Source organism: Falco biarmicus, chromosome W (assembly GCF_023638135.1).
Source record: "Falco biarmicus isolate bFalBia1 chromosome W, bFalBia1.pri, whole genome shotgun sequence".
NCBI lineage: Eukaryota > Metazoa > Chordata > Aves > Falconiformes > Falconidae > Falco > Falco biarmicus.
Genome location: NC_079310.1, coordinates 23772534 through 23797629, shown reverse-complemented (window position 1 = coordinate 23797629; position 25096 = coordinate 23772534). Strand labels below are relative to the sequence as shown.

Below are 25096 nucleotides of genomic sequence, written 5' to 3'. Positions count from 1 at the left end.
ACTGGGCCCAAAGAGTGGTGGTGAATGGAATTAAATCCAGTTGGCAGCAGGTCACAAGTGGTGTTCCCCAGGGCTCAGTATTGGGGCCAGTTCTTTTTCATATCTTTATCAATGATCTGGACGAGGGGATTGAGTGCACCCTCAGGAAGTTTGCAGATGACACCAAGTTGGGCGAGAGTGTTGATCTGCTTGAGGGCAGGAAGGCTCTGCAGAGGGATCTGGACAGGATGGATCGATGGGCTGAGGCCAGTTGAAGGGTCTGGAGCACAAGTCTTATGAGGAGTGTCTGAGGGAACCAGGATTGTTTAGCGTGGAGAAAAGGAGGCTCAGGGGAGACCTTATTGCTCTCTACAACTACCTGAAAGGAGGCTGTAGCAAGGTGGGTGTCAATCTCTTCTCCCAGGTAGCAGGTGATAGGACAAGAGTAAACGGCCTCAAGTTGCATCGGGGAGGTTTAGAATGGATATTTGGAAAAAATTTCTTCACCAAAGGGGTTGTTAAGCATTGGAATAGGCTGCCCGGGGAAGTCACCATCCCTGGAGGTATTTAAAAGACATGTAGCTGCGGTGCTTTGGGACATAATATAGTGGTGGATTTGGCAATGTTAGGTTTACTGTTAGATTCAATAATATTAAGGTTATTTTACAACCTAAATGATTCTATCATTCTATAATCACAGTTAAAAGGGTGAGGCCTACCAGCAACATTTCATGAGCAAGTGGATTCAGTGTGTTCAACCACATGTGAAGACAGACACAGCATGACTGACTTTTTAAGATATGATAATAATAGTAAACATTTACATCTTTTCAACCCTAAAGCTGTTAGTTTTATGTGATGGTGTGCTTCCCCCCCCCCCCTTATTTTCATAAAAATGCTCAGGTGATAACCATCGGTCACGGTCATGGTAGTTGGATGGGTTTTGCTGTGATGGCTGCATCCACTCAAAGTGGATTCCGGGGACACAGATAATGACATGATAGCCAAGGGCTAATTTGAACAATACACCCACCTAACCACAGTGCTGGTCACAGTCAGACTCAAGCAAAGTGTGAAAGAAACTAACTTCTGTAGTCGGTATGCAAATATGACTGAGTCAATTATCTTGCTCCGTAAATAGTGGACAGCCCAGGGCCCATTAAACTCTCCTGCACCACAGCAGGCTACATGCCAGGATCTCCCCTTGAGTAGGAATGCCTCTCAAGGTTACTTTTCGAGGTTTAGAGATTCCTTGCCGCAACAGATTCTGGGTGATTAGTAGCATGCTAAACTTTGAAATCGTAGCTAAGTGGTATAAAGGATTGATTGTATATATATAATACTTCAGATATAAACTGTTGACCAAATTTGAGACTAAGTCTGGATCTACCTGCACCTAAACTCCTCTCTGAGAAGTTGAGAACACATGGGGGTTCTTTCTGAACCTCATGACTCAACGGGAGGGTCTCCCTGACAGCTCTGTCTGACCCTGTCCTCTATGCAGTAAATAATCAAATATACCTTGCCATCAAATCTTGTTAAACCACTGTTGCATTTATTATCAAATTTTGTTAAATCACTGTTTTATACCAATAAACATATGGCTACTTGTCTTTTACAAGTGAAGTGCATCACTCCATCCATGACAGTTTAATGCAAAAATGTATTTTCCTGAAAGATAGTTTGTAGGTATGACCCTCTACAAAATGGTCTGTCTTATACACATACACTGACAGTTCAAGTTAAAATAAAACTAAATAGTCTTATTAAGTAGACTTAGTCATAAGCTTTGGTTAATTAAATTCATTATATTTATGTCCTTTGGGGTCTGTTTCTTCTGAAATTGGGTGGAGCTACCCTTACCGGGTGGTCGTTGGGGTTTGGTGGGAGAGTTCTGTTAGTTTTCTTTTTGCAAAAAATTGAACTGGCTGATGAGACTACCCAAAACAAGCAGTAATTTTGACCATGTGGTAGAAAACAATAAGCTCTGAAAGGGAAGGGGCTTTTTATGCACTTTTAAAAAATACATACAACTTTAATGTCTCCCAACTCCACATAAGCAAAATGTTAAAGTAGTTGTAGCAGAATTTTTTCCTACATCAGAGTTGCCAGACTAACTGAGACAAACATCCTCTTTGGTAACACACAGTACAGTAAATGGAATCAATTTCCAGTGTAGTAACACAAGCTGTGAGCAAAGCTAAACGTAAAGAAGTATTGGTCACATTTTCAAAATCTCTGTGGAGGTTTGTGTCTCTCAGCTTCTTTACCACTGGCAGAAAGTTGAGGCATGTTTACCAGTTTCCAGAACTATCTAATCTTAGTCTAAACTAAAGAGTGTAAATCTAAGATTAGTGGGAAGTTGAGTAGTAGGTGAAGAAAGCTGCACAACGTTCTTTTTATTCTTATCCCATCCAAATCTTACCTAACTGTCCCTCTCAGTTTAGAATTCCTATATGGCTATGATATGGAGAAATAGTGTGAAATGGGGACAATGGACACCGACTGTGATTGTATATGTCTGCTCAGGAATGTGGGTATGGTGACTAGTCATGGGTGCGGTGTCTGGTCACATAGGCACACAGCCTTGAGGAGACGACTACAGTTTTGAGGAGACGCCTGCCCTTCTTCCTCTAACAAAGGGGCTATTTAAAAAAGAATGAGAAAAGGATGAGAGACATTCCAATGCTATCAAGAGGGAGGGAGTGCTAAGTCTCCTTGCTGGAGAAGATCGGATGGTCACAAGGACATGAATCACCTACAGACCTGCAAGACCACCACATTCCAGGCAAAGGACTGATAAGCTAATCAACATACGAAGCGGGTTTAGGTAACAAATATGTATAGGCGTTAATTGAATATTCATTTGTTCATTGTATAAATGTGAGATGGTTCGTCACTTCGGGCATGCACGCTTGTGGAGGAGCGATCCCCCGTGCATCTGCGCGCAATAAACATACCTACTTTATAACTTTCGAGTTATAGAGTCTAATTCCGCACATCAGCTAAAACCCAAAAATTAACAGAAGGCTACAAAATTGAAGTCAGCTGTAGAGGGATTTTTAAAGGACCGAGGACATATGTTACCATTGTCCGGGTTGGACAACCCAGGCCTGTTAGTTGAAGCTGCAGAGCAACTTTAAATTGTCCTGGGAACAAGCAGTGTGAGAAAGAAAACAAGCTCTGCACAAACAAGAAGCCAGGTGCAGAGCAAGTCCTGGGAACCGCGAAATCAGCACACTCTCATCGGCACACTGATCAGGCGCCTGCAGCATGCTCACCGATCAGCGACACGGACGCCCGCGTGGGCAGAGACTTTTATCCAATCACCTGTGTGTAAAGTCTTGTGAGTGGTTGGTTTAAGTTATAAATATGACCTGTGATATGGAGAAATAATGTGAAATGGGGATAATGGACATGGATTGTGATTGTATGTGTCTGCTTAAGGAATGTGGGTATGGTGACTAGTCATGGGTGCGGTGACAACCACAGTTTTGAGGAGACGACTGCCCCTATTCCTCTAACAAAGGGGAGACGCCTGCCCTTCTTCCTCTAACAAAGGGACTATTTAAAAGAGAATGAGAAAAGATGAGAGACATTCAAATGCTATCTAGAGGGAGGGAGTGCTAAGTCTCCTTGCTGGAGAAGATTGGGTGGTCACAATCACCTGAAGAAGATCGGATGGTCACAAGGACATGAATCGCCTACAAACCTGCAAGACCACCACATTCCAGGAAACGGACTGATAAGCTAATTAACATACGAAGCGGGGTTTAGGTAACGAATATGTATAGGCGTTAATTGAATATTCATTTGTTCTATTGTATAAATGTGAGATGGTTCGTCACTTCGGGCATGCACGCTTGTGGAGGAGCGATCCCCCGTGTATCTGCGCGCAATAAACATACCTACTTTATAACTTTCGAGTTATAGAGTCTAATTCCGCACGTCAGTTTGGCGAGCCAGGCAGGAGGATTTCTGCTCGGCTGAGGGACCAGCTGCGGAGCGGACGCTCCTAGGCGCGCCCCGGGAGATTTCCTCGGAGGAGCCTCCTCTTCTCAGCTGTTCACCCGGGAGCAGAAGAGAAACCCCTGGATCCGCGGATAAAACGGTATGTTTAGTAACGGGGCGGCTGGTGAGACGCACGGAGACGTCCGGCGCGCAGCGTAGTCCCCAGGAGGAAAGGTACCTTGGGAGGGGGTTTGCTGACCAAGGGGTGGCCGCTAGCGATCTTGAGGGCAGATCGAGCAAACCCGAGGTTACTGCCATTCCTAAAAGCCCGGAGGCCTCGTGACGGAAAGCGGGGGGCGGGACGGAATAAGGCGGGATCTCACAGGAACAAGAGGGACCTCACAGCAAAAGTAAAAGGGAAACTTTTGCGTAGGAAAAAGAGGAAGCTAAAAACTTCCTTTAGGTTGTCTTAAGAATTGGGGAATTCCTGGAATGTAACAACTGAAATAGCGCTCTGTGTCTTGTTTGTTCTATGTGTTGTCTTGTTATATGTTCAAAACTCGGAGTTATGAAATGTATGTTGAAAAAATATTAACATTCTGGTAATTTGTGGCAAATAGCGGAAAACTTAACACTCTGCTTAAGACCAGGAAAAATTGGTTTTTGTTTGTTGTTTGTTTTTTGGCAATTGTTCATTGAAATGCATACTTTGTGAACTGTTAGTGTTCCTAAGAGTTTGTACATAAGTGCACGGTACCGTATAACATACTGCTTGTGTGACTGCGGGCTGCCCGGAGAGTGTGAATGGTGTGACTGAGATGCGCATTTTGATTTTCCGTGTATAGCTTAATTATTTTGACTAAGTGTGAGTGCAAGAGTGCTTGAGACAGGCGTTTGAGTGCAAAACGAGTAAGAAGCTATCCGCGTTTCCAACCTTGGGTGGCTAAGGCGGCCGGAGAAAAACAAAGTAATTAAAATTGCAAAATGGGAAATGGAAGGAATAAGCCCTGTGAAAAATCGCCTTTGGGTTGTATATTAAAACATTGGAGTGATATCGTAGGACATGGTGGTACCGAAAATAGAAGGAAATTGGTTAAATATTGTAATCAGTGGTGGCCTTTGTATAAATTGGAGAGCGATGCGAAATGGCCTCAGGAGGGAGGAACGTTAGATTATAACACTCTCCTTCAATTAATGTTGTTTCTGAGGACAGAGGGAAAATGGGATGAAGTATTATATGCAGACATGTTCTTTGTCCTCCAGGACAAACCTGAGTGGCAAAAGGACTGTGGATTAGTACCCCCTCGGGATCCTATGGTACTAGCACTAGAAAGAGTGCGGGATTAACATCACCTGATCTTTGATTGTGGCTCTAGAAAAGGATGTTCTTGTTGAAATTTTTGTGTTAAAAAGCTCAGGTTGCGGTTCCTTCTGTGGAGCAACCAGAATGAAACACGTTGTAAGATATAAAAACTTGTACTAATGTATGTAAAACCTGAGGCGTGTGAGCAACCAGAATGAAACACGTTGTAAGATATAAAAACTTGTACTGATGTATGTAAAACCTGAGGCATGCGTGTGTGTGTGAAGAATCAAAGACCCTGTGAAAGTGTTGAAGTATTGGGGTGAGTTTGTACAAACCCCTGTACCCCCTCGAAGGTGCGACTGAATCATGCTGGGATGCATGGCAGGATGTTTTCTGTTTGCCTGCAACGGCATGATACGTAATAACAACAGACTTAAAGCAACAAGTAGCAGATTTGCATTCAGGGTAAGAAAGAGTTAAAACAGAAGTGCTGCTGCAGAGGCAGGCTTGTGTAACCTGCAGAGCAGGAAGAGCATCTCCTGCCCCGAACCCTTCTGCTGGTGAGGAGGAGGGGGTTGCTCTTGCTGACAATTGAGCAGAAGGACCTGACAATGTCACCCCAATTGCTGCAGCATTTGCAGTACAACAGGACCGGTAACGGCCCTTCTAGGGCAGGGAATGGGTATGAGGTGGAATTTTAGTGAATACAAAACCAACTTACTTGTTAAACTTCAGTAAAAAAAAAAAAAAAAAAAATTAAAATAAAAAAAATTGTTACAGTTGTGGGAGCTGCTGGCCACCAGGAAAACATCCTGAAACCTTTAAAGTACAAACTAAAAAAAAAAAAACAAATAAGAATGCCAAATTCACTAAAATCTTTGTTGGGATGAGATTTATTAGAACATCTAGACGTTTAAAGAAGGGGAAATGAAATTAAAAGTTAAATATGATCAAGTAATTGAAATATTGAGCTTATCTTTAATTCAACAGAAAAGAGGACCTCCCTGAAGTAAAAGAAATTTTTAACCAGGTGTATCTGAAAATAAATTCCAGGAAAGGTGAAAAATGCTTTACCTGTTACAGTAAAATGATAAGGGGGAGGCTTGCCCAGTTCAGATAAAAACAATATCCCTTGGTCAGCAAGGCTGTGGGGATATTGGCAGAAAAACTGAAATAAAATACACTCTGTAGTAGTTCTACTAATGTAAATCTGTGTGTTTTGCCATGACAGTGACTTGTTATGGGATGTGCAGATGAAACTGCATTGACAATGAAGTACAAGGAATAAGGTTGGTCAGGTGCCTCCTACCATAGTCAAGGGCAAGACTGGGTTGGCCTCTGTGTTTGCCACCAAGAAGAATCTTGAGCTCCGCTGTTGGCTGCAACCCAGCAGGCGTTGAGCGGTGGGAACAAATGCCATGCCAGACCTTGATGTGAGGCATGGCCCACTCTGAGGCACTGATTTGGAAATTGGAAACCGCCTGGCCGACCATGAGGCCAGACGAGTAACAGAGGAGGTAGGAAAAGAGGAATTATCCTTAATACCAGATGATAAAATCCAAACTGTAAGTACAGATCGAGAGCCAAACTATTCTAAAGAAAACTTAAAGGTAATTCAGGACATGAATTATAAAATAAAATTAAGTAAGTGGACTTATTTAAGGGATGGTTGTATAGTGGTACCATCCAATTTAATATGGACCACAGCCCTATTATTAATAAGACGCATTGGGGAGCTGATACTTTATATAAAAGTCTAAATCAGAAATTGAAAGGGTGAAACTTGTATACTGTAATAAAACAGGTGACTCAGCAATGTGAAATGTGTTTACGCAATAATCCCAATACAGCAAATAAAATAAAACTAGGGAACATTAGCAGAGGGAATGTTCTAGGGCAACATTGGCAGATCGATTTCTCAGAACTTCCTAGAAAAGGGGGGTATCGATATTTGTTGGTACTAGCAGATACCTTTTCAGGTTGGCCAGAAGCCTTCCCATGCAGAACTGCTTAAGCCCGGGAAGTGACCAAAATACTACTCCAAGAGATAATACCTAGGTTTGGAGTCTGAGTGGTAATGTCCTCGGATAGAGGACCACATTTTGTGTCCAGAATAGTGCAACAGATCAGCCACCATCTAGGAATAGATTGGCAATTACATACCCCATACAGACCACAATCGAGTGGCCAGGTGGAAAAGATGAATCATCTAATCAAACAACAGATTCTCAAGTTAGGCCAAGAAACAAATCTAACTTGGCCCCAGTCTTTGCCATTAGCTCTTACACGAATTCGAACTAGACCGAGAGCAAAAGAGGGGCTTAGCCCATTTGAAATTTTATATGGACGACCCTATGGGGTACAAAAGGGGACGTCTTCACAGATTGGTGAAGAAACAATGACTTCCTATATGGTGGCACTAAACAAACAATTAATAAGAATTGAGAAGCATGTGATGGGAACACGCAGTAGGGGTCTGGATGGACCTGTTCACGATATACGACCAGGGGACTATGTATACGTTAAGTGTTTTGCAGATAAAACCCTGGAACCACAGTGGACCGGACCTTTTCAAGTCCTACTCACCACCTACACTGCAATCAAGGTTGAGGGACAGAATTCTTGGATTCACCATACCCGGATTAAGAAAGCCCCTGCAACTTCTTGGAAAGTAACCCCAGATAAAAAAGAACTGAAACTCAAATTTACTCGGACAAATGGGAACAATGTGGGTGGCAAGTAAGTGAACCTGAGCAGTTGCGGATCCACCATATGGGAAGGGCACCACAACAAACAATATAGAACAAGAGTCGGGGACTGAGCCAGTGGCCAGGCTCGCCCAACTTGTTATTAGTAAGCCCCAACTCAAACAAAGATATTTTGATCAAAACAGATTTTAACGTTTAGATTCTTAAAATGATCAATAGTGGGTTTAAACCATTTGTGTTTTTTTGTACCCTCTCTCTTGCCTACAACCAAGAGCCTGATAATTGGCCTTGGAATCATGCTCAGAAAAAACACACTGGAATAATGGGAAAGGTGGACTCAAAGACGAAACTAGCTATGGTGGTTTTTTCTGAAAATGAGGTGTACCAAAGGAATCAATGGGATCGGGAGGATGTACACAAAGTCGACCGATTATGGGGAAAATTAGGAGATAAGATAAAAGTAGGGTGTCAAACATATAATGAAAAGGATAACACCAAGATTTTGGGAGACACCCTGATTAATGTCAGAAAGGTAGATAGGGAATTTACCCTTCTAAATACAACCGTGTGCTTTAATTCACGGGAATGTTGGCACAATTTTACCTTAACCGAGCCCATCTTTATAATATGCCTAGGAAAGGAATCCCCAAGAACAGCTCTGACTTATAAGATCAAAATAACAATCCTGCTAACCACTGTTCCTACCACCACCACAGTTACAACAACCCCATTAACACTTGATCTTAAATTAACTAAACCAGATCCAAAGATTTATACAATTGGACCATATGTAATCAGAAATACAGGTCAGCAACAAATGTTGTTTAACCCAGAATGGTCTCTCAAAAGAATAGAGTTAAAAATACAAGTCAATGTTTCTGATGTTAAGCCATCCTGTTCCCCCTTCTTACGAACCTCTTATGAGGGATGGACAACTTGGTTAAGAAAAAGGGGAAATATTTATCGAAACAGAATAGTGAGAGATGTAACTGGAATGTTGGGAACGGGACTCGGAGTATTAAATTCCATAGACTCAGAGGTGATAATGAATAAACTAGCCGCCACCACGGCCGATCTATCAAAACTACAACAACCACTAAAATCTTCATTATTGGCATTAGGGGCACACCAATGGTTGATATCGAAGGTACTCCCCAGGTGGGAACAAATAAACATGGAAGATCATCAACTCATCACTAAGGCATTAGGCAGTTTACAGGATGACGTCGCCCCGGCTCTAAGTTGCATCCAAGCCCAAATGTGGATGCAATCAATAGCTGCATCCATAATAAGAGAAGGAGAGGAAGGCATATTTCCTACAGAAATTCGAAAGATGGTTTGGGACAATGCTACGGAGGTAGAAAGAAAACTCCAATCATGGTGGAATATGGTGAACTTTACCTATGACCCCAACACACACACCATCACAGCTTTTGTGTTAACCATACGTAATGCAGTAATAATTACCATACACCCCATTGTAGCCCTTGGAATTAACCATAATGGGGTGCTCCTATACCCTTTTGAACATAGAACATGGGCCAGAAAGACAGGCGACAAGTGGCAAACAGTAGATTTAGAATCTTGTATTATGCAAGAACAGCAGGGCTTCCTCTGTGAAAGCAATACTATAATGGCTCAGGATACTTGTTTAGATACAGATCAGAAAATATGTCATTTCGAGGCCCGACCAAATGCAAACTTGAAAACAGTAATTATATATGCAGGGAAGGGATGTGCGTGTTTGAGAACTAAGTGTAACACAATAACCATGGATGGGGAGGTAAAAGAGACTGCACAGTATTCAAATTATTGTATTTGTAATTTTACTACTATCACAGGATGCGATTTTAGTTACTCAGCCCCAGTAGTGTCTCATCAATTCTTAAAATCCAGTTTTACCCTATCACAGATAATAATTCCTACCCCCATAGGACTAAATATAAGCAGTATAAAAGAACTATTAAAACATGCAGATTTACAACGTATACTGGAAGAAACCAAAGAAAAGGGACATGAAACTCTTCTTATGATCCATCATGATGTAGAGGGGATCAAGAAAGTTTTAAAAAAGGTAGAACAGGATGGAAACCATAATTGGTGGGATACTCTCTTTGGCTGGTCACCCTCTGCAACAGGAATTCTTAACACTCTGGTACACCCCATTGTGATCTTATTGATCAGTTTAGGAATTTCCTTAATACTAACCATTGTGTTATATTTGTGGGTTTGGAGAATGTTTAAAAGAGTAACACTTATGTATGATGCTTTATATCATTCGGGAAGGCTGCTTAAGTAAAAGAATTTACTTAATTTAATAGAAAAGGGGGGATTGATATGGAGAAATAATGTGAAATGGGGATAATGGACATGGATTGTGATTGTATGTGTCTGCTTAAGGAATGTGGGTATGGTGACTAGTCATGGGTGCGGTGACAACTACAGTTTTGAGGAGACGCCTGCCCCTCTTCCTCTAACAAAGGGGAGACACCTGCCCTTCTTCCTCTAACAAAGGGGCTATTTAAAAGAGAATAAGAAAAGATGAGAGACATTCAAATGCTATCTAGAGGGAGGGAGTGCTAAGTCTCCTTGCTGGAAAAGATTGGGTGGTCACAATCACCTGAAGAAGATCGGGTGGTCACAAGGACATGAATCACCTAAAGAAGATTGGATGGTCACAAGAACATGAATCACCTACAAACCTGCAAGACCACCACATTCCAGGAAACGGACTGATAAGCTAATTAACATACGAAGCGGGGTTTAGGTAACAAATATGTATAGGCGTTAATTGAATATTCATTTGTTCATTGTATAAATGTGAGATGGTTCGTCACTTCGGGCATGCACGCTTGTGGAGGAGCGATCCCCCGTGCATCTGCGCGCAATAAACATACCTACTTTATAACTTTCGAGTTATAGAGTCTAATTCCGCACGTCACCTGTTTGTTTAATAAAGTGAGCACGGCATGTAGCCATATTGGTGTGATTGTCGTGACTTGGCCGACTCTCCACAGCGGACCCTCTTCGGTCATCAAACCCAAAAACACCTGTGCAAATTTTTCAGAACTTCTAAATGGGAAATGGGGTTAAAGAATAATACAGATATTAAAAGCATATTCAGTACTGCACCAAAAAAACCATCCTGAAAGAAATGCATGCTGTGTACTGCTTAATGTAATCTCACTTCTCTTTCTGAATTTCCCTAGTTCAATTGCTTAATCTTCATTTTTTTCTATAGGAAGCACCACTACACGGCAAATTCCATGTCTTTCTTCAGACCTTCCTTTTATATTTAATATGTCTATTGCATGATAGGGTAAGCACACTTCTACCACTATTACTTTATCTTAAGCTTCAGCCTGTTTCACGTGGTAAAGACCTGACATTTTTATTTGCTGGTTTATCTTATTGTAAACTGTGCACAAATTAGGTCATATAAACTGTGAATATATAAAATCAGGATCTGCTATTCTGCAGCACAAGTTACACAAAAATATAGCTTTAGAACCTTCAAGTACATTTTTAAAAAGGGAAGAAAAAGAACGAACAATATAAAAATGTTTATTAAATGATGATGTGCCTGTGTATATTATTATAAATCACGAGTATATGAGAATTTGGTTCTCGTATCAGACAAATAACTTTTTACAGACAGTTGTTCATAATTTACTATCCCAGTGATGTTACCAGCATAACAAATCTCTTCTTTTTATAGAGACCTTCAACAAAATTACACCTACATGGGATGCCCAAAGAATTCCCTATAGTTTTATGAAACAAAAGAATTTATGTTCTGATCACCAGAGGCAATAGCAAATAATAGATAAAAGTGCTGTAGTAATAACTTAGGTGCATATACTGATCTTTCTCTTTGATGGTCATTATTCACATTTTATTTAGGACACAATCAACTCCATTGAAATGCATCTACTTCTGAAGTGGAACATGGAAGCAAAATGTTACTTTTAAAGGACAAATATGAGGAAATTAATTGTTCAGTAGAAACTACAGGGAACTTCAAACTCTGGTAGAATACTATTATACAAAAATTACTAGCTCACCAAAGCACTACAATTAATACAATATTTTTTGAAAAGGTGACACATGAATTTTAATGAGAAGACATAATCAGGATTGATCTCTTTCATTTCCTGTTAACAATCAGTGATATGCTGAAAATGTCCTGGGAGTCACACCCTGGAGCTCTGCATCACTTGTTATTACAAAGGAAAGTATTGGAAACTGCATTTATGAATTAACTGCCCAGCTAACTCAGCTCACACTATCACAGATATATGCAGACTGTATTATTATACAATAGCAATTTAGTTTTATTTGACTTCCTTTTTAAAGTTGTTGGCAAATGCAGAAACAAAAGCCTCAAGGATTATCTGTATGTATGACTAAAATCAATGCATTAAATCCTGACTGGCATAGATAAAGCAGGGTAGGGACTTGGGGGAGAATTATATTTAATTATTTGAAGTGTTATAAAACAATCAGGGAAGAGAAGCTAAACAAGTATCCTCAGTACTTGTGTAACAACCAGAAAACCCTTGGTTGGAGATAGACAATGACATAATTCTTCCATCTAATGGGGCTAGTGAAGGCAAAGTTTTTTAGCAAGGTTATGAGAAGTTTTCCGGTTACATTCTAGATGCTTCCTATGGTGATGAGTCTCCACAAACTATAGCTATAGTCCAAATTCTGCAAGTTGTAACACAAACATGAAATGTTACTTTTAACAACTGTCTCTTCTTGGCAAGACTGTTGCCTCTCTTCCCTTTAGACTTTGAAAAAACATTATATAATCAGACTGTTGACTGGTAACTTGTTTCTGTTGGAGTTAAGGTCTGTAGAGTATATATAGAGAAAGTTGTCATCTCACACAGCTATTATCTCAGGCTATCCATACTGTGGTGTTGGTTTACATCTGTCACACTGTGAATGGTATCTTTGAAGCCATAAAGGGAAGTGGTTTAGCGGTAAATAAGTTGGCAAGTCACCCAGTAATGTATATGGGAAGTGAATAATGTCTATTTATATGATGTGCTCTTGACTTTACTGCAGATATAAGTCTAGAAGTTACTTAAAACCCAATATGAATATCCAACCACTGGTGCATCCAATGGTAAGGGGAGAGAATGGAATGTGTTTGCTGAGCTGCCAAGAGGTTCAAAACAACTCCCACCTTTCAGGAAATTTATTTTCTTAGACATTCCTCTCACCTCTTCTGGTAAATACACATCTATCTGACATATTCTTCCAGTGTACTAGCAGTGAATATAAAACTTCCAAAGTGTTGCTAAGGATGACAAAGCAGGTCAAAAGATGACAGAAAGTGGAAGTATAGAAACTTACAAGATATATTAGAAGCTAGCAACAGAATTTAGAAACAACAAAACCAGAAAATACAGAGAAAGATATTTAGAAAGTGTACTAACGGTAAGGAAAAAAAAAGCAACACAGGGAACAGATTAAAAATACTACTACTGTAAAAAAGCTGGGGGAAAACACCAAAATGCCAAGAAGACTAAAGGAGAGACATGCAAGGGATGAAGAAAGAAGCAGCATGAGATTGACACATATGCTTCAAAACATATATACAAGAGATTTAGTGAACAACAAACTATTGTGTTGGTTTTACATATCAAGCCAGATGAAATTACTCTAGTCTCAGCAAGTCAGTGAGCACTGGATGCTTACTTCCTTTTAAGTGCTTTTTGAATCCCAGTAGTAAATTTCAAGCATTATGTTTTCCTGCTTTGTGACATAAGGACTTAAAGCTAGAAAATTGTGTTTAGATGTTTTATCCCTAAACGTGGATTGTATTTTTGAAACAATGTTTTATGGTTTCTGCTAATTGCTTTTCTTGGACTTATATATGTAAAGAAACTCTACTTACAAGCATAAATATATGAGGCTCATATAAAGACTCATATATAGTGATTTATAATTATAATGTTTTATTAATTGTTCTAAAAGAATTTTTGCATAACTCCACAAAATGAGCTATAATCTATTATAATTAAAATCTACAAATCTGCAATAAATCATGTTGTTAAATGGTGACATATGTTGAACATTAAAAATAACCAATCAACTAGGACATTTACCTTTTGGAAGAAAATGTATGAAAATTTTGTTTCCATAGCTTGTTAATGAGCTATACTATTTTAATACTACTGAAAAGATATACTGTGGTGATGATTTCATTAGAACTAGGTCAAAAGTAAGATATTTAGTACAATTTGATCTGAAGTAGTATCAGATGCTTATTTCCTATTTTGGAGACTTACTAGTTTTATTGTATCCCTCTAAAAAAACCATTAAAATATATACATTTATTTCAGTTTTGAGATCAGTATTATATCTATCGTGGAATCAAAGTTAGGACCTACAAATATATTCAAAGTATAAGAAAAGCTGTTTCACTTTCTACTTAATGTTTGCTGTTCATTTCAAAATAAAAACAATCAGAAAGTATAGTCAACCTAATTTGTCTCTAATTTTTTTTTACCACTTATGTATCCTAAAGATTATCACTTATATGTAATTTCCTATGATTGTTATCTTTCTTACCACTGAAAAATAAACCACAAAATTGTATTTTTGGGTCCACTGAGAATCCATACAATACAAGAGAGATTTTACTGTACTTTGCATGACTGTGCACCAAAATATGCAAATACAAATAATAAAAGTGATAGATTGGGAAGGTAACCAGCTCTCCAGGACAACAGATTGCATAGGACAACAGGAACCCTGTATGTGGGGCTGATAAAGCAAAAGCAGAATATGGTGTGGTAATAACAGAGCATCGGAGAAAATCTGAGCAGACCTAATCCATGCTGTAGTAGCTCTCTAGCTGCCTAAATTGCATCAGCAAGATATTTTTAAGTTCGTCTTGACTCAATCATGTATAAAGGATTGTGCTAGATAAGGACCCTCAGACTACTGTGCAGATAAATCTCACCCCAGACTTCTGTTATGTGTATGGCCATGTTCCATTGACTTTAATGGGACCTTCATGGTGCTTTTCAGTTTCTTCTGTGCTTTCCTCAATGTGAGGCTTCCTTTCATGCCAACATGACATGGAGACTAGAATGATAAAATCAGATTAATTTTCATAGCTAAAAGTTCCAGTGGAGACCATGGAAGTTTTTGCCACAGCTTTAATAATCAAGTATGCTAATTGTTTTTCTAGTGGGCAATACCAAAAGGTCATCCTCTTCTACCATCATCCTTTTTTTTTAACAGATGAAAAATTTTACCAGAGCTATATAGTATATTATTCAGAGCAAGTGAATTTCTTGGAGTCAACATTTAGACAGTCTTCAGGGTGCAGTGTTAAATTCCACACTGCTATTTTATCAGAATCCTGCCACAAGAGAGTACATGAGTACCATTCAAGACCAAATTTAGTCACATATGTATTTTCATTGTTGTCGATCTATAACAGGATTTAACTTAAAATGCTTTTTTTCCCACCTTTTACAAATTGAAGCCTGTTTTCAGTTATGTGTTTGCCTTCTTGGCAGCCATATTCTTTCAAGATTAGGTCTTGTTTGTACAAAAGAAAGGAAGTTGAACAAAACACAAGAACACTTGCTTGGTACTATTTACCTCATCATCAGGACCACAAAAAAGAAAGGGAAAAAGGAGGAAAAAAGGGAAAAAGATAAAGAAAAGGGAAAGGGAAAAAAAAGGGAAAACAGATATTCTAGGGCATTATAATTTTTATGAATTGCATGGAGGTCTACCCTTGATTGCACTTCCCTAGTAATAAACTTAATGTAAGATTTCAAATTATCATAGGCTTATATTTTGGGAAACAGACACACACACAATACTAAACTAGATACACTACCTTCCTTACAGTAGCCTTTACATTAATGTTATTAAGTCTATATTTGTGCTGAATATGCATGCAGACACAGATACTTGTACACACACACACACAAAATTGTACATGTATGTACACAAAAATATAGTATAAAAAAATAAAAAGTAAGAATTACTTTGTTAGAAAGAACAGAAAATAAGATACAGTTGTTTGTAACCACTATATACTTACTACTTAGTTGAATCCGATAACTGATATTCTCGTCGTCTATCATAACATTCCTGGATTCCAGGGTCATTCCATAAACTTCTTATTGCATCTACATAGGGGGTCTCAAAAGTTGACACCTTCTCTACATCAACTTCTCGAACTAACTGTGCATGAGCCTAATTTGAAACAAAGAAAACAATAAAATTTACTTTGTTTTCTATGTTTACAAATAGTTCATATACAGTGAATATGAACAAGAATAATTTTTCAGACTGGCCATCTCACCAATGTGAGGTTATGAATGAATGATAATAAGGTGTATTCGAACTAAGAAAAATAGTAAGGATGACATGAGAGAAGGTGAATTAATTAATGTGTATATGAGCCCTTATTCTAGCATAATCTTATCCTAATCCAGTATTATTTAGCTGAAATGGATAAAATTTTCACATTAAAATTTACATTTAATTAAGCTAAATTTTAAGAAAGTTTTCATTTTTCAGGTACAATTTTAGGGCATATAATATACTTGCTTTTTAAATGATAACCAGTTAAGCAACTTGGCAGAGTTAGACTGATGGGAGCAGAAAGAATGGGGAGGAGGGAGGAAATTTGTCTTTTAAAGAGATTAATTTTTATGTACATACACTAAGAGAGAAAAAGAAATGAAAACTTAGTCAAGCAAAAAACCTAAAGGATTCTATTCTCAAATCTAGTCTGCATTTCAGCAGACTAGACACATTTCAGCAAGGACACAAACTCCTTTGCATTTTAAATTAGGTAAATGCATACAGAAAGGACTGGTTTTGTTCTTTTTAAAGTAATTTATCCTGTTTACACACATATAACCTGTCACTCTCCTTTTTAGACAGTCCAGGAGAATGCTACTACTCATTACTTCAGAAAATGTCATACCTGCAACTATTGTTTACTCATGTGGAAATCAAGAACTCCAAGTTCAATGTGAAAAATATTTGTCTTCAATATATGGAGAACATATGCTCTCTATTATAAGAACCCAAGTCTCCAAGTTCTAACAAAGTATATTTTCTTCTGGAACATCACATCCACCCATCCCAAAACTGGACAAATCATGAAGGGTCTCTACTGTCTCATAACAAAATAAAAAAAATAAATGGTATCCTAATAAGCACAAGCCAATACTGTTGTGAAAAAGGAAGATTATTTTTTTCCATAAAAGATTTTGTGGGTTTTTTTTCTCAAACTCAGTTATGTGTTCAATTGGTTTTGTATTCTTCCAAAAGAATGATGCCCCAAGTATTTGCTCACTACTTCTAACAAGCTGATACAGCAACATATTCAGATATTATTTTTTTATTATTATTGATCTCTGAAATTATGGCCAGCTGATAACAAAATGCTAACAGAGGTGACTCATTATTCAAAAGTTGCTCTTAAGCTTTCATCAGAAATTCATCATAACTGAGATATTTCTCTAACAGTTCTCTAAACATTCCCTAACAGATGCTCAATTATTCTACATCAGTAGTACAGATACTCATAAAAGGTAATTTATTCAGTTATCCATTTAGACGTATAATTACTACAAAATAGTCCAAGATTTTAAATTGGTTTACTTTCCAGTTCTGTATGTCCTACCCTACAACTAATATGACTTTGCACTACGTGGCAAAACTTCTGAAATAAACTGACATATGCCAATGAGTTGTATCTGTCAGAAATCTAATTCAGCCTTTTAAAAATACATATTATTTCCCCAGTGAACACTGTTTCTGGTTCCCTGGGATTTGCTTGGGTAGACTCATGACTACTTGCACCCTACTGACTTACAGCTCTTAATAACAATGCTTCTTTTTTTAAAAAAATAATGTAATAACCCTTTACACAGATTTCAAGTCTTTATGCTATGTCTTCTTGTTCCCCAGAGGTACTATACTTTCCTGTAGATTAAAATTTTTCTTTCTTTCTCTGAGTCTTTGTCAGTCAGTATCTTTTACTGGCTTCTAATTTCTGGTCAGAGAGACAGAGAACTAAATATAGGATCTCATCTACTGGCTTAATTCTTTTCTCATTTGCTCTGGTAAATGTAAAAATTAATTCTACTGAAACCTAATGAGATGCAGAAACATAAATTTAATGCAGAAAAAGACTCAGTCATGCATGACGTGGTGTCACTACTGCTAATTACTAATTTTAGTTTCCTTCCACTAATATAATATCAATTCTGGAACATTACTTTTGATGTTAGCACTCAAATCGCTTGCAAGAAAAATCCGAGGATTCATCATTCATCTAGCTTCTGCAGTATAAATTTTATCCAGTACTTCTTAGCCTTCATTGATACTTTTTGCTGTACTGCAAAACAGACATTACTTGAAAAAAAATAGTAAAGCTGCTGACCCTTAGAAAATTGCACTTTTTGAGATTTCTTTCTTTTGGAACACCAATAATTGCTATCAAAACAGTGAAACAAACAAACAAAAAAGATAAAACTGAAGGATTCTGCAAGTACCACCAAATTCAAACTGGTAATTAAGATGTAATTACTAGTTAAGCTGTAATGTTCTACAAAAAAAATCTAGATGGTCTAACTGACTTTTCAGTCCAATACACTCTTGACATCAGCAGTCAAAAGAACATTTTCCATGTCCTTCTGAGGATATAAGAATACCTGTAACAATTTGCACACTATTTGCCACAGATCTTATAAAAACATTCATTCAATTATCTTTAGCAAATCATATCAATCTTTGATTTTTAAGAGTTTCTTCCTTGATTTCTACAAGTACAAAAAAATTATCCCAGACAAAGAAAACTGGAATTTCCTGGAATATCATTAGATTCTGAAACCAGGAAATCTCTGAGTGTTAGAGGATACCAAAATAGTTATCTTCTTTTCTCCTTCTTCATCATTCCCCTCAGAAAATTATTGACAGTGTTAAAAACTAATTCTGAGCTTGAAGAACATTATATTTTTATACTGGTCTTTCTGGCAATACTCTTTTCCACATAATTGCTATTAAAACAAGTATATATTTTTAATCTCTAGGGTCCATAGTGCCAATTTTATACCTATTATCTACTAATTTTTTAAAAGCACTGATGTTCCTCAGTGACTAGGTGGGCCAGCAAATGGATCTGTTCCCATATTCTCTCCATACATGCACCAACCTTTTGAAATCTTATAACAGTGGTTACAGTCAATGCTGGAGCAAGCTTGGAAAAAAGTTCAAATTTTTATATTCCTTTCGATGTTTTCTCTGTAATTTTTTCAAACTAGCTTTCTAACCTACCAGAAAGATTTATGAGGGAGACATACGCAAATGCAGTCTATTTAAAAAAAAAATCCTCTTCTGATCCACAGAAGAAAACTTGAGATGCAGTAGGCAAGGTTGTTTCGTATCAGTGGTCTGTGTGGACTAGCCAATTTTTAAAGATGCCCGTTTAAAGAAGCTCTCTCATGTGGAAAAATATATCTTAGCAAATATTTTCCATTTTGTATAAGGTTGTAGTGCTTGGCCTGTCAGTAACTAAATCATGAAGCACAGTGATATTAAGTAGGTCTGGATGGTATAATTCACGTAGACTGCATAATTGACAGCAATAGCATGAGATCAGATCCAAGCAGTTTGGGAGCTGAATAGAAGTCAGTACAAAAAGCCATCATCATGACCATGATCTTTTCTCTCTTGTCTTGAGAGGACTAAAACCCCAAAGTGATTAATTTCTTGAGAATGTAGCTCTTGCTTATAGGAGAGACATTTATGCTAGTCAACAAAAGTCATGAGTCATTTACAGTTTCCGTGGTACATACAAATACCTTGCCTTACTGAGTTGTATAGGAAGATATGCAGCTTTGGAGGAAATCTTAATCTATCCTTTGCCCTTCTCTTTTTCCTTGGACCTACTAAATCAAGAGCAAATGAAAATCTAGTGTTTCCTGCAAACCTGCACATAATTGAAACAGGTGTCACATTCAGGGAGAGTAATAGTAGACTATATTTCACTGTCTTGAACAAGGAACAGATGGGGGATGTGTTCCTTAATGTATCAGAAATCATAAATCTCTGAAGATCAGTCCAAGGTAGGGAAGTACTTTTACATAGCAGTCTGAGAGAATTTGGAAGAGGACTGTAGAGAGGTAATTACTTCCTTTGAGCAACCCTGAAGCACAGAATGGATTAGACTAAACAGAAAGAGATTTCATGGTGTGGTACACTGTGGTAAAATTTTATTAAATTGATTACTTCTTATGAAAAAGCCTTTGTCTTTAATTAGGGATCACTTAACTTGGACAGGGAGCTCAGGGACAACTTTAATGAGCAGGTGGTCTTTGTCTTGAGCCCCCCGAACAAGCAAGATATGAGCAGGACCATCCAGACAATAAATATTGTGTGCAGCTATGTCACAATAGTAACTCCACCATGCTTGGGCATCTGGCCAACGTCCCTGGCATGTGTGAACCTTATGAATCATGAGATAGTGCACACTTGCACTTAGCCTAAACTTAACAGTTTGCATACACTAGGTGTGTAAACTATTTTTGTTTTTCACTGAGTATAAAGGCGGGCAAGCTGTGGGACTGGGCCAGAAGCCTCACCTACAGGTGGACGAACCACATAGGATTTTTCCCAGTTACAGAGAGGCTCCTGGAGCTGGATGCAATGGGGCTTCCCAGCCGAAGTGTGGGCCTGGATGATGTTAAGGTGGGAATTGGTGATGTATCTTTTCTTAGTCTCTGTAATGCTTTGCAGTAATGATTTGATGCTTTGCTCCTATTGCTCTTTTATTATATTGTGCATAATAACTAGTACTGTTTCCTTTTATCATATTGCATTTTATTTTTCCTTTATTATAGTGTAATATAATAAACTGCATTTATTCTTATAATTGATTTGGAGTTCATTTTTTCTTGGTATCCAGTCAATTAGCAAAACAGATACACTGAAGAACTGTATATAAATTAATAAAATGCATTGTGAATTGCTGGAAGGAACCTTGGTACAATGCTAATCATCCTGCAGTTATTAAAAAAGGTCAATAGGGTATCAAAAATGCCTAAATAAGAATTTGTCATCCTTTCCTATTTTAGATTCTAACTTTTGAGTAGGAAAAACAGCATATGCTCTTTGAAAAATAATTCCACAGAAACATAACAGAATCTAAACATTTGAGTTTGCAATAATGTTTTTGTTGCTACTGTTCATTGTCTGTAAAATGTTTAGAATAATGAGTCCTAACCCATGACTCATGGGCACTACAGTAAAACAATAAATAAGGTTTTAAACAAAATATCTTGTGACTTAAGTTTGAAAATGACTCAGTTCAAAATGTATCATTAAACTCTACCTGTAATACTTTTATATAAGAAAACACTGGAATAATGGAAGAAAAAAAGTAATATCTACACCTATTTATTTTTTTATTTTTAATAGGACTTAGAGAAAGCTTACATAGTAGCTGAATAAATCAGAAATTTATTTCTACACTGAAATCAGTGCCCTTAATTTTCCTAATTTCTTATTTACTTTTAAGTTGCATCAGACCAAAGACAGTAAACACCATGCCACACTGCAGGGCAAAAAAGGGTGTGACTTTTGTCACTTACTCTCCAGGTTTCATATTTCCCATATATAAACTTCAGGTTGCCTGACTATCAATTAAGCTGTTGCCTAACAAATAAAAACCATAAATTTATCAAAATGCTCATTACTGTTATTTTGATAGAATATCTAATTGTAAAGGCCTGAATTATTGCTTTTGTCTCTATTCACCCCTTCCCTCCCAAAAATTCATATCCATATTTCCACTAATTGAAACAACTTCTTCAACAAATGCTATTGGTAATTAACCTCTATAGAAAAAAAACAGGTTTGTAAAACAAAACGGGAAAAAAGAGAACTGAAGCATCCATAAGCAATATACTCTCTACTAAGAGGACAAACCGGCAGATGAAGTTAAATGAACTAATCTTTCCATGATCTTAGATAGCAGAGACTTTAACAGTTGAAGTTATCTCTTTTTCTCAAAAGGTGGCTAGAGTTTGGATGTGCATCCTAATTCTGTTGTTTGTGGTAAGTCTAAGCAGAGCAATTTACAAAAAAAACTCAGAAAAGAAAACAGATAACTCCATATTCAGTATGATAAAAATCTTCCTGAATTGACAACTCTACAGAGCAAATATTGACATTTAGATTTTTGTATTACATATTATTTTTTACCAAAAGATCTCAAAACCCTTTACAAAGGTCATAAATACCACTAGGAAGTGCAGTTATATAAAATTATCACAACACACAGCTCAATCATTTTCACTGATGAAAGCATAAACCTATTAGTGTCCAAATAAAAGCAATTATTATTGCATCTCAGTTGATTAATTACAGGAATAAAAGGAATGTCGTTTAGCATTAAGATAAACAAACTGATGAAAAGGCACAAAAAGGTATTTCTCAAACACAAGACAAAACTATTTTCTAGTGACTACTAGATCCATTATCATAAAATGTCAACAGTACCGGTATATACATAACTCATAATAAACTTGGTTTCAGTCTTGTAGAAGAAAATTGCTGTCAGCTTAAAATGGTAAAAACTGGCTTATAAATATTTCTGTTACTGAAACAGTACAAAACCTGATCTACCTACATTACTAGTCATAGAAATACTAAATGACATACTATACCAGGCTACTCTAATACCCACACATAAACACACACACACACGTTGCTATAAAACCCTGAATACAAAAATACACTTTGTCTAAACAATCACTTCAGTTTAAGGAAATTTATCTGTGCATATATGAATAAAGTTTCCCTTTGAGTAACAAGTTTCACAGATAGGATACAATGTATGTTATAGCTTACTTGCCGCTTGTGGAAACAAGTTTGTCTCTGACAGAGAATACTCTGTTCTTTGAAGCTGAAACATAGCTTTCTATAGCTAAAATAATTAAGTTCCAGTTTCCTAATGTATAAGTTGTCTTTAATAGGGTTTGAAGGAAAAATAAAAATTTCTTTTGTTGCAAGACTGAGGAAACTCTCCCATAAAACTTATGACACTCCTTTTTATCTTTCTGTCAGTACTTGTTTATATTTCCTTTTCTTTGTTTTTCAGGACAGCATCCTGTTTTTCACTGTTCAAATAAAGTTTTTCATTTTGCTATAGTGTACTATTTAAGTGTACTATTTAAAGAGAACTGTTTTAGAACAATATGGGTCCAGGATGGGAAAGGGCAATTCTGAGATAGAATTATACATTCTCTACATTCCGTCTAACCAAAACACCATAAAATTCTACATATTCCAACAGATACACCAGAGAGCTGTGTTTCCATCCAGGGGGATCTTGACAGGCTGGAGAAATGGGCAGGCAGGAACCTCATGAAGTTCAACAAGGCGAAATGCCAAGTCCTCCATCTGGGGAGGAATAACCCCATGCACCAATATATGTTAGGGACTGACAGTCTGGAAAGCATAGAAGGCCCTGGGGGTCCTGGTGGACAGCAAGCTGACCAGGAGACAGCAATGCACCCTTGCAACAAAGGTGGCCGACAGCTTCCTGGGCTGCATTAGGAAGAGCGTTGCCAGCAGGTGGAAGGGGATGGTCCTTCCTCTCTACTCAGCATTGGTAAGGCTGCATTGAAGAATACTGTGCCCATTTCCAAGCTCCCCAGTACAAGAAATATATGGACTTACTGGAGCGAGTCCAGCACAGGGCCACAAAGATGATTAAGGGACTGGAGCATCTTACATATGGGAAGAGGGTGAGAGAACTGGGATTGTTCAGCCCGGAGAAGGGAAGGCTTAGGGGGAATCTTACTAATGTGCATAAATACCTGATGGGAGGGAACAAAGAAAAGGGAGCCAGAATCCTTCTCAGTAGTGCCCACTGACAGGACAAGAGGACACATGAAAAGGACACATGAAGTTCCTTTTGAACACAAGAAAACACTTTACTCATTATTTATGTCATATTAAGAGGCTAGATATTCTGCCCTACAATAGCTCAAGACAGTCTGCATATTTAAACATGCTATTCTATTACTGTCACTTCAGCTGACGCCTTAAAAATCCCCATACATTCAATGATGTTCTAACTGTGAACAAAGGAATAGCTTTCACTTCTTTGATTATGAAATTCAGTATAGTCCATTTATATACATTAAGTGCTTGATTAGGACCTTACTGAATTAATTCAACAAGTTTAGTTTGTTTTCTTTCCATGGTTTGCCTAGTTTTACTTTGAAGAAATTAGAGCAACAAGTAAATTTCAGGCCCTGTAAGTAAAGGGCAATCCAGATTGCTAAATTCCAAAGTTCTTTTTACTATGTATTTTAAAACATGGGTCTTGTTTTGACTTGTTTTCAAAATGTTACTTTTACCACCAAATTTTCATAGGTTTTTACCAGAATCTTTTACCAGATGCAGGGGTGTCAAAATTATGGGATTCATGTTCTGGTTCAGATAAATCCTTAAGATTTCCAAGGAAGTAGTAGAAGATCTCAGTGAAGAAACCCCTACTGAACTTCTGAAGGAGTTTGAAATTAATTGCAGCATCTAGTTTCTAACATTACTAATTTAAACAATCTGAACATAAAACTTAAATCAAATTCTTCTCCTGGACATAGTCACTAGCAACAATCTTACAAGCCTCATGAAGTCCTCACAATTAGTAACTGACAAACCCAAGTGGTAAAATCTTTTTCAAGTGATAAAATCTATTTAAAATTTAACACAAATCTGCAATGACAGAAACAGACTTAAAAACATTTCAGGTTTGAATCAACATAAGAAAGAATGTACAACAAAATCTACCCCCACAACAGTTACTGTAGATAACATAAATAATCCAATTTACTGCTCTGTCTATAGAAAGATAGTATTATCAATAAACATTTTCATAAACATATCAAAGCATGCATATACAATCAGATTTTCAGAAAAAATATGAGTATCCTGGATATTTTTAATTTTATTTTTTTTAAGATCTGCTCTTAATCTAACATCTTCAAACAAATTTTGTTCAGTACTTAAACAAATAATTATGATTTGGACACATAAGCAACCATACCATTGTTTCTTGAGCTATCTAAACCAGTTAGTATAT

General features: G+C 37.5%; 1 protein-coding gene across 1 annotated transcript in view; it reads right to left on the bottom strand.

The window, feature by feature from the left end:
• LOC130141868 (guanine nucleotide-binding protein G(q) subunit alpha-like) overlaps positions 1–25096 on the bottom strand; it is a 134344-nt gene that overhangs the window by 38038 nt on the left and 71210 nt on the right. Inside the window, exon 3 of the mRNA XM_056323112.1 lies at positions 16025–16179. Coding sequence (XP_056179087.1) covers positions 16025–16179 — 155 coding nt within the window. The remainder of the gene's footprint in view (positions 1–16024; positions 16180–25096) is intronic.